This window comes from Chanodichthys erythropterus, chromosome 20 (assembly GCF_024489055.1).
Source record: "Chanodichthys erythropterus isolate Z2021 chromosome 20, ASM2448905v1, whole genome shotgun sequence".
In the NCBI taxonomy this organism is placed as follows: domain Eukaryota; kingdom Metazoa; phylum Chordata; class Actinopteri; order Cypriniformes; family Xenocyprididae; genus Chanodichthys; species Chanodichthys erythropterus.
The window spans coordinates 33580896-33592201 of NC_090240.1; the positions used below are offsets into that span (position 1 = coordinate 33580896).

General features: G+C 37.8%; 1 protein-coding gene across 1 annotated transcript; it reads left to right on the forward strand.

The window, feature by feature from the left end:
• Positions 1 to 612: 612 nt before the first annotated feature.
• On the forward strand, positions 613 to 5197 carry tent5ab (terminal nucleotidyltransferase 5Ab). The gene is made up of 3 exons (XM_067370934.1): positions 613 to 696; positions 829 to 1687; positions 2607 to 5197. The coding sequence occupies exons 2-3, from the start codon at positions 1301 to 1303 to the stop codon at positions 3387 to 3389; spliced, it is 1170 nt and encodes a 389-aa protein (XP_067227035.1). The 5' UTR covers positions 613 to 696; positions 829 to 1300; the 3' UTR covers positions 3390 to 5197.
• The last annotated feature ends 6109 nt before the right edge of the window (positions 5198 to 11306 follow it).

Here is an 11306-nt window from a genome sequence, read left to right on the forward strand (position 1 = left end):
AACCCTAAAATAAAACATGCAGCACTTTTAGAAGCGAATAAAGACATCACAAACAGTCTTTCCATATACATACTGAGGATGCCTTTGTCAAATAACCTATAGGGACATTTTTCTGCAAATTTGCTCCTAAAATATAGTTCTCTTTACTCACCTGTATAAAGACACAGCTCAAGTTTCAGACCTGATGACTTTCTCTAGAGGGCAGCATTGACATTCACTTGTATCTATAAAGGCAGAAGTGGTTTTTTGCTAGTCAATTTTAATTGATTAATTTATTATGTAGGCTATATCACATATTCTTCGACACTAATGCCTTTAATAAGTCATATACCAAATACAGTAGATTAGATAAATAATAATAATAATAATAATAATAATAATAATAATAATAATAATAAAGTTTAGCAAAAATTATTAAACTATACTTATATATAGTTATATATAATTATTAAACTATTACTTATATATATATATATATATATAGTCCTGTATTGGTCGTAAATGCGTATAACTGTGTATAGTATTACTGTAGATGAGGAGCGCGTGTCTGGATTGGTGTGCGCAGCTGTCACTCAAATTCGCCGTCACTCCTGCTTTAGTTTACGGGTTAATCTCTATGCATCCTCACTGTGTGCAACCGAGATGACATGAGCAACCAGCAGTTTACACAGAACAGCTGACAATGTGATCATACAGGTAGGTAATCCTTTCACACATAGTATTGATTATGCGCATCTATCTTCATTTAGCGCGCACTTTATGCTTTAATAGGACTTGAAACTCATTGGTTGATTTTTTTTTATACTTTTATTTATTTATTTTTTACAGAATAAAACAACATGTAAAGGCTCGAAGCGTCCAGGTTTCACTTTAACTGATGAGGAGAGGGACTGGGTCTTTTGCTATTTGATATTCGTGTTATTGGAAAGGCGTGCCCCCCTTTTTTTTATCCGACCTGAAAACTCATCGCAATCATGCAGCAATCGTTCTGATTCTCACGGCCCCCCGAGAGCCGTGAGAACCCGCGTCCACCGCCTTCGCCACGAACTTCAGCGCTGTGCGCAAACGGGACATCTGGCAAGCTTTTACGCACAGTGGTGAGGCGCAGCAGCGGCGCGCTGCATGCAACACGAATGCATAGACGTGCATATAAACTCTCACGCGACTGAAAAAGACTCTTCTCAAGAATTATAACATTTCAACCGCTCCTCGTTTCGTTGGACATGGCCAAAGCGATATAAAATTACAGACCTGATTCTAGGACTAGCCTAATTAACAAACCGATCTCTAATCACTCGCCATGGAAGATAATCTGAGTAACTTGAGCGTGCTGAACTGGGAGCAGGTGAAGCGTCTGGATGTCATCCTTACCGAATCCATCCCTATTCACGGCAAATGGAACTTCCCCACTTTGGAGATGAAACCTCGGGATATCGTCAAAGTGGTGCGGTGTCGCATGGAAGAGCGCAAGATCCACGTCCGGGAGGTCCGGCTGAACGGTTCCGCGGCCAGTCACGTCCTCCACGAGGACAGCGGTTTGGGCTACAAGGACCTGGACCTCATATTTTGCGCGGATCTGAAGGGAGAAGCGGCGTTTCAGACCGTCAAGGATATCGTTCTCGACTCCCTCCTGGATTTTCTGCCTGAAGGAGTGAATAAAGAGAAAATTACTCAAGTGACATTAAAGGTGAGCGCATTATTTGTTAGTTAGTAATATTTGTTTTCATTGTGTTGTAAACTGGTGTCCTGCTTAGCTTAAACCATCCCAAACTTTTCATTGCGGGTTTTACTGGGGTTTTAGGGACTATGCAGCTAAACCAGATTAAAAAATTGCTTAGAATTGCTTAAGATGTCTTTAAGCAAGGTAGTTAAAAATCCTAGCTAGTAATTGAAACCTTGCAGGGGTTGATTCATCATCGCAACTGCCCCCTCGAGCAAGGCACTTAACCTCAGGTTACCCCATCAGGACTGTCCTTAATTTAAGTGTAGCTACCGTCAATGTGGATAAGAGAGATTCAACCAAATGACTACTTAGCAACTGATATAATTCCATATGTTTCATGTGTGAAGTAAAGGGGAAGTGCATGACATGCCATCATTTGACATTAACTGGACCTGGACATGACCTAGAGAGTGTGCATTAGATTTAAGCTGCAATAAGATAAGGAGACTGGTAGTAAAAACGTTGGTTTCTACTACAAAGAGGATTTCTCTAAACCAATTTACGATGGATCCGCTTTCACCTCTCTTGACCGTATGCAAAAGCAGACAGCGTTTTCATGTATTCAAATTAGGCTGATACAATTTATAGCAATGCAATGTAATGCCTTCACTGGATATGCAAAGTGACTTCACAATGTCAAAATGATGCATCTGTAGTCTTCTACTACTGAGAAAATGCTTATTGTAGACATTTCCTTGCACATGCTGGGCAATGATTTCAAGAATTATTTATTTGTCTGCTTAAACGTAATCTTTGCACCCACATACAGTTTTGTACAAATCCATCTTTCAACATGCATATAATTTTCATTGAACAAATCTTTATATTGGACTTTTTCCAGATAAAATGGTCCTCATCCCAACCATTCTTTCTCTTTCCGCAGGAGGCTTACGTGCAGAAGATGGTGAAAGTGTGCAATGATTCAGACCGTTGGAGTCTAATCTCGCTCTCCAACAACAGCGGGAAGAACGTTGAATTGAAGTTCGTGGATTCCCTGCGGAGACAGTTTGAATTCAGCGTCGACTCATTCCAGATCCGCCTGGACTCCCTCCTGCTCTTCTACGAGTGCTCTGAGAACCCCATGGCTGAGACGTTCCACCCCTCCATCGTGGGAGAGAGCGTTTATGGAGACTTCAGCGTAGCCTTGGACCACCTGCAACGGAAACTGATCTGCACACGAAATCCAGAAGAGATCCGTGGCGGCGGCTTGCTGAAGTACTGCCACCTGTTGGTGCGAGGTTTCCGCGCCGCTTCGGAAGCCGAGATGAAGCTTCTCGAACGCTACATGTGCTCCCGGTTCTTCATCGACTTCTCGGATGTGGCGGAACAAAGGCGCAAGCTCGAGTCCTATCTGCAGAATCACTTTGTGGGACTAGAGGACCGGAAGTACGAGTACCTGACCACCCTACACAGTGTCGTCAATGAAAGTACGGTATGCTTGATGGGACACGAAAGGCGACAGACTTTGAGCCTCATCACCATGTTGGCAGTACGTGTGCTGGCGGAGCAGAATGTCATTCCCAATGTGGCTAACGTCACTTGCTATTACCAGCCCGCGCCGTACATTGCGGATGGCAACTTTAGCAATTACTACATTGCTCAGGTGCAGCCAGTCTATGCCTGCCAACCCACTCACACGTTCTCGCCATGGTTGCCCTGCAACTGACCGACCGTTAACTCACATCTTGTCCAACATGTCCAGTTAGAGCACTCGCCCAATGAGACCAGTTGAGAAGTCTGTATGTGTGTGCTCAACAATGTGAGGAAAACCCAAGACTTTCCCAATTGGCTTTTGCCAGCTCTCAGCAAGGAGAAGCTACGAGAGCGCCGGATTGGGAGAAAGGGAGGGAGAGTGAGATAACTTGGATTTGTTCCCATCGGGCAACACGTTCTACCTAGGCTTCCCATGGCTAAGCGCCAGGCCTACAGAAGCGCAACACTGGCTGAGAGGAACCACCATGGAGACATTATGAAGAGAACATTTTATTTGTTAATGTACATATGTGTGTGGTAGACATACTTGAAGAATCGAAGAGATCCTGCATATCGTGTTGAAAGGGTGGAAAGATTAGCAAGGGAAGTTTTACTTTTGATGCTCAATACTCATGTTATCAGACATAAAGAACTGAAATCAATGGACACGTTTCTCAAGCCAAGGATATTGTCGTAGATACCAGATACAGATATCAATTAAGTGCCTTAAACTGAAAAACGAAAGTCACTCTGTGAATCACCCTAAAAAGCACAGTATGCTGGTCAAGACATCTTTTTGCAGTCACATAAAACCGTGGGTAGTGTACATTAAATGGGTGATGAATAGTTGCAACACCTATTTCTTATAATGGTACCACAATAGTGAGAATTATGGGGGCTATATGAAAGTGTTGCATGAGTTTTTCACAGCTTCTTGTCTCATTTAAACTGACCTCAAAGTACTGTTGGCTCAGCGCTGGCTTAGCTCAGATTAAAATGTCCAGGGCAATGCCATTACATCTAAGGCAGAGAGGTAAAACAGGTCGAGGCTGAACAGGAAGAGAATTAATGAAAGTTGTTTAAGTCCAAATTGTTGTTGTTACATCCAGGTTACCTGGTGTCTTTCTGCAGGCCTAATTATCACACGGCCACCAAATCCAGAGATTATACCTTTGACACATCTGACCTGCATAACTTGGGGGATTAAGACCAGCAGTGAGAAGCAGAAGCACATTTAAGGGAAGTACAACATATACCAAAGATATTTTTGATATTCCTCAAGATTGTGAAGCAACAATACTTGACGCTAGAGCATCTTCATGCTGTTTATGGAGTTATTCCATAAAGTCTGAATCATCAAAGAGCTCTGATATATGTTAAAGCCTTGTCCCGTATACTCCCCTAAGCCCTTGCGGTCCTCCTCAGAGTCTACACTTGGTGACGTAATGCTGCATAATGCTGTCTGGTAGTCGTCCAAAGGTGCGGGCTCGGCAAAACGGGTGCATCAAGGGCACTCATGAGCACCCTCCAGAATCCAAAAATGGGACACCATACAGTTACATGCATGCAATTGCTGTCATGAGTCTTGAGGATTGCAAGTTGGGACAGGGCCTGAGATTGTCGCTTGTACTCGTGGATAAATTCGCTGATCATACAGAGATGGACGCTTTCCTCCCATACGCTCACTCACATATAATCATATCTCTTATTTTTCTACTGATTCTTCTATTTTTGTACATTGTGATGTTTGTAAAAAGGTCTCGGTTAGGACCTTACTCTAATGCTGTGAAGAGTATTGTTTTCTGAGTCGAAAGAAAACCCGACCGAGCATTAGTGCAGCAAATTCTCAACACGCGTTGGTGTAAATTTTCATATTGAGTCTTGGATGCCCACACAAGTGTGAATGTCTCTGTGTATGTGTGTCTTATCTTCTAAATTAAACTTGTACGTGAATTCAAACGAGAACTGTTGATGTCGCAATGCATCATGTATTTGCAAACATGAATGACTCATTAAATTGTGATTTTCAAAAAAAACTCAGTGATGTTTGTTAGCAATTGTTAGTCACTGTTTGACCACGTTTCAGCAGGTAACTGTTAAAAACATATAGGTTCTGCAAATGCACCACATTTAAAAACCCAGCATTTCTTGTTGCATTGCTACAGTGACTTAACTATTAGTCTCTTACACTTACTATAGCAGATGGTCAGTCTGTTTAGGTTGCACCAATCTACCTGTTTAACGATTTCTCCATATAATCTTGTGTGTTTAATGTACTTTGGCAACTGTATGTCTCTCAACAGACTTATAACTGTTGGCTAAGCAGCACACAGTGCAAGTAGATTTATTGTAGCCCGTGTCATGTTGGCGTAGACTGGATATCGCTCCAGCTGTCCCTAACTCTCCCTCATTTACTTTCTCCCCTTTTGTACTTTCGTATTAGGAATTGCTGCAATAGCACCTTTGACTTTTTGAAAAAAGTTTGAAATGTTATTTTTAGAAATGCGTATTTTGTTTATATGCTTCCTTTGAATTACAATTCAGTCCAGTTAAACTTCTTATGGAGTGTGGCCAATATATATATATATATATATATATATATATATATATATATATATATATATATATATATATATATATATACACTACCGTTCAAAAGTTTGGGATCGGTAACATTTTTAATTTTGTATAAAGAAGTTTCGTCTGCTCACTAAGGCTGCATTTATTTAATTAAAAATACAGTAAAATCAGTAATATTGTGAAATATTATTACAATTTAAAATAACTGTTTTCTATTTGAAAATATTTGAAAATGTAACTTATTTTTGTGTTGGCAAAGCTGAATTTTCAGCATCGTTACTCCAGTCTTCAGTGTCACATGATCCTTCAGAAATCATTCTAATATGATGATTTGATGCTCAAGAAACATTTATTGTGTACAGATGTACAAAATATTTGTGTACAATATTTTTTTTTCAGGATTCTTTGATGAACAGAAAGTTCAAATGAACAGCGTTTATTTTAAATATAATCTGTTGTTATATTTTAAATGTTTTTACTGTCACTTTTGATCGATTTAATGCATCCTTGCTGAAAAAATATATTAATTTCTTTAAATTCTTCTAAAAAAAAATAAAAATAAAAATTCTTACTGACCCCAAACTTTTGAGCGGTAGTGTATAATGCTACAGAAGCTTTGTATTTCAGATAAATGCTGTTCTTTTGAACTTTCTATTCATCAAGGAATCCTGAAAAAAAAGTACACAACTGTTTTCAACATTGAAAATAATCATAAATGTTTCTTGAGCAGCAAATCAGCATATTAAAATGATTTCTGAAGGATCATGTGACACTGAAGACTGGAGTAACGATGCTGAAAATTCAGCTTTTCCAACACAGAAATAAATTACATTTTATATTATATTCCAATAGAAAACAGTTCTTTTAAACTGAAATAATATTTCACAATATTACTGTTTTTACTGTATTTTTAATTAAATAAATGCAATCTTGGTGAGCAGACAAAACTTCTTTTAAAAATATTAAAAATCTTACCGATCCCAAACTTTTGAACAGTAGTGTATAATATATATATATATATAATATTAAAAATATATATGCGTGTGTGTGTGTATGTGTGTTTATAGCATGTATGTTAGATGCGATTAAATGCGATATATATATATATATATATATATATACACACACACAGATTTATGTTAGACGTGATTAATCGATTTGACAAATCGATTAATCACAATTAATCAAATCTAATATAAATGTTTGTGTTGTGTGTGTGTGTATATGTATATATGTGTGTGTGTGTAACATTTATGTTAGATGCGATTAAACGCAATTAATCATTTTGACAGCACTAGTAGATAATGTACAAATCTACATATCCTAAAGTTTTTTAGCCAAGTCAAGGATGCTATAGCAGCTATTCCTAACATATATATAATATATCCTAGTATATATATATATATATATATATATATATATATATATATATATATATATATATATATATATATATATATATATATATATATATTTATATATACCAGGGTTTTACATTTTTTTTATAAAATACAGAGTTATATAATGACTGTTGGATTGGCCAGACTCTATAAGAAGTTTAACTGGACTGAATTGTAATTCAAAGGAAACATATAAACAAAATATGCATTTCAAAAAATAACATTTCAAACTTTTTTTTAAAACTTTCAAACATGAAGAGCAACAAACATTGCATCGATAAACCTTGCTTTTCTAGTTAAAATTATAAATTTAATCTCAATTTATTGTAATTCTACTTTACATTTAAACTCAAATTGCTGTTTTCCGTTCTTTTTGCAACCTCAATTCAAACTTGAATTGGAAATTAAAAGAAGATGAGTAGACCAACTTAGGCTGGACAGCGCAAACCGATCACTTTATTATTAGACGTTTAATATTTAGGGTCTTTTTGTCACGGCAATGACTTTGCCAGACAAAGTAATAATATTTCCCCTGCTTATGTTGGAAGGTAAAATTCTGTACTCTTATGAAGCAAAATATGATTCTTGCCCAAAAAGGTTAAGGATGAGTCATCAAACAAATGTTGCTACAGAGTTCCTGTAGCTTAAATGGTGAAATATGGTGCAAGCAATGACAAGGTCACAGGGTTTCTGCCAAAATGCATGAATGTAATAGTGAATGCTAGCCTAACTGTGTGGCAATGGGAGCTAACACATTAATAGTTTAGCTCCCACTTTTGGCATACGTGCACGGTGCGCTAGTTCAGCTTAACCTCTGGGTCTGACTGGATGAATAATTGGGTCTGAGGGCATGTTAACATATAGGGGGCTGGGCAGGGCCAACGTTATCCTCTCGTTAAGCGGCACTTCAAATATACTATATTTAGCGCTCCATGAGAGGGATATTAACCCATCTTCTCTAATCTGATTAAATGCTTAATAGCCATGTGCTCAACAGTCTAGGGTAGTTACAGCCTTTGGGCTTATGAGTATTGCACTGTAACACATACACCAGGGTGAGAGTGCCCTGCTTTACCATCAAATTAGATTGTTGGGTCAGTGTGACCTGAATTTTGTCGAGATGAAGATGCGGTAAGAAAAACAACGAGAATGAAAATGGCTCTTTCTTTCCCCAGTTCACCTCCTTCTCATGCCTTGAGACAGAGCAAACAAAAGCTCGCTCTACTAAGCTGCAATCTTGCACAATTCGCCAACTGATCTAGCCTCAAGCTAACCATGTGACATGCTAATTAATCTGTTTTTTCTTATTCATTTCTACCATTTGTATGCAGTTCCTTATGTTAAGTGTTCCCTTCCCAAGACTATGAACTGGTACTTCATGGACTATTTTGAGAGAATTGAAACCAACAGTGCCACCGTTTGTCTTTGTTCTATCTAGAGTGCCTCCTTGTGACAAAAATGCTGTAGTGCATCCTGAATGAGCTGTGGAAAAATACTTCAGCTGCTTCACAACACTGCAACAGATAACTGATTTAAATCAAATCCATTTGTAAGAATTACGAGGCCCGATGAATACAGTTAAATGGCTTTAAATTTAGAGCACGGCGGATCAGTGATGTTTGATTGATTGCTTACAGAAATGGTTATGCAACTTAGCCTAGAACTTTCTCCGGGTTTAGTTCAGATGTCATAAGGTTTGTAACAAAGTGGGTTTTGGTTCTCAAATATACATTAATTTCTTCATTAATAAGCAATTTGTGCCATGTGGACTCTCTTAAAGCATACTTTTCACACTCTCACTAGTTTAGTTTGTCTACACGCAACAAGCAAAATACATATTTATTATGATTAACAATTTTGTTTTTGCCATTTAACATGTAAATCTGGAAAGCTTGAAAAAACGTAGACACAATCTACAATAACAATGAAATACAAGCAATTTATATCTTGCTTGCAAATAGTTTTATTCTTTCAGAACATATGGTTACTTTTTAATGGCTGTCAATGAATGGGTTGCAGGGGTGATATATTTTTGTTGACCAACCCGGACATGGTTCTTTTCATTGGACTTTCCAATTGGCTCTTGGATTATTGCAGAAAATAATCTCTGTGATCAACAAAAGTTTATGATTCTTAGGCCCTGTCCACACGAAAACGGTTATTTTCAAAACCTGCAGCTTTTTTATATGCGGTTTGGCCGTTTGTCCAACACAGTATCCGGTCACTGAAACCAAACATTTTTTGAAAACTCCTGCCAGGGTAAAGATTTTTAGAAACTCCGGTTACAGTGTTGTCGTGTAGACGGTGAAACCAGAGATTTTGGCTTGTGACGTCGGAACCGGTAATAATCCTTTTTTTCCAGGCTTCTGATTGGCCAACATGGCTTTACGGTTAGGGGTATATCACCACCTGTTGGTTTGGCATGCTCTTGACAGCACTTCATAGCGTGTTTTTGAGTTTTTATGTTTTACGTTACCCGTGTACGTGTGGACTACGTCTTACACATTTTGTTCATCAAGACAATCTTGACAAGTGAACACAACTTTTATGAAAATTTATGCTTAAATGCAAAAAGTTAAAGTCGGACTACTATTGGAACACTCTAAAAAATGCTGGGTTAAAAACAACCCAAGTTGGGTTGAAAATGGACAAACCCAGCGGTTGGGTTAAATGTTTGCCCAATCTGCTCGGTAGTTTTATTTAAACCAACTTTTGTTTAAAAATTGCTATATGGCTAGCTTAAAATGAACCCAAAATAGTTGGGAAATTAAAAACCAGATGTAATTAGAGGCAACAATAATAGACAAAAGGTGAATGTTTATTAATAAGCTTTAATGTTTTATTAATATAAATTTAATAGTTATTAACATAAATTTATTAATAAGCAATTTAATAAATGTTCATTTCCAACATACTTTGGGTTAATTTTAATTAAGCAATACAGTCATTTTTAAACAATAGTTGAGTTAAATAAAACTACCCAGCAGGTTGGGCAAACATTTAACCCTACCGCTGGGTTAAAACAACCCAATTGCTGGGTTTTTTCCATTTTCAACCCAACTTGGGTTGTTTTTTAGAGTGAAAGTTTGAGTTATAGTCAAGTCAAGTCATGTCAAGTCACGTCACGTCACCTTTATTTATATAGCGCTTTTACAATGTAGATTGTGTCAAAGCAGCTGTACATTCATAACTGATACACAATTTCGGCTGCACAGCAGCTCTTAAAGAATAGCGTCAATGCAGGCGGATCAAAGCACTGTTGAATATCAAATGTCAAGTGTCCCAAACTAAGCAAGCCAAAGGCGACAGCGGCAAGGAACCCAAACTCCAACAGGTGACATCAGGTGGCAAACATGTGGCAAATAGATGTTAAAATGAGGAAAAAAAACCTTGGGAGAAACCAGGCTTAGTCGGGGGGCCAGTTCTCCTCTGGCGAACAGTGCTTTGTTACAACTCATAAGTTCGATAGGATCGCAACATTCAAAGTATTTATTTCAGCTCTATCCAGTTGAGGATCGTATTCATCACGCCGGTATGGACGGTTGTTGAGAGGCTTATAATACTTTGCAAGGGAGTGATTATAAACACACTGAGGCTAGATGAGTAGATGAGTTAATCTGTTCGGCTGATGATGTTTCATAAACCTGACGGCCTCATTTAGCAACCACCTTTTTCAAAACCTTTTTTGTATTTGTCGTAGAATAAAACGTGAAAATATCTTGTGCTTGTGCTAAACATAGACCTCATTTCAGGCATTTAACCAAAAACCCATTCAAAAAACCCATTGACTTCAGGATGATGGAACTGAAAGTGCAAATTTATTTATGGCTTTAGGACTCATTCCTGCAGCACTCAATGGAGAAAGATGCTTTTTGCAGCCAGATGATGCAGTTATTACCCAAGTGAATAAGGCAAACTTGGCTAGTTTGGCTATAATTTGGCTAGATCTTATAATATATTTCTTCCATTGATATTTGACCACATTCAATAACTGATTTTTGTCAACACCACAGTAACACAAGAACGTTACTGTACACTTTCTGAGATATCTTCTTTTATTACGACATGTTTACTTGACTGTTCTGTATTGCACACATCCATATATGGCAATTTAAAAAGTCATGTTTTCA

What these genes read in the sequence shown, in the direction of transcription:
- tent5ab (XM_067370934.1), top strand. Translation starts at nt 1,301, where the DNA reads ATGGAAGATAATCTGAGTAACTTGAGCGTGCTGAACTGGGAGCAGGTG. An exon ending in TTACTCAAGTGACATTAAAG is followed by an intron (nt 1,688 to 2,606) that starts GTGAGCGCATTA and finishes CTCTTTCCGCAG; the next exon opens with GAGGCTTACGTGCAGAAGAT.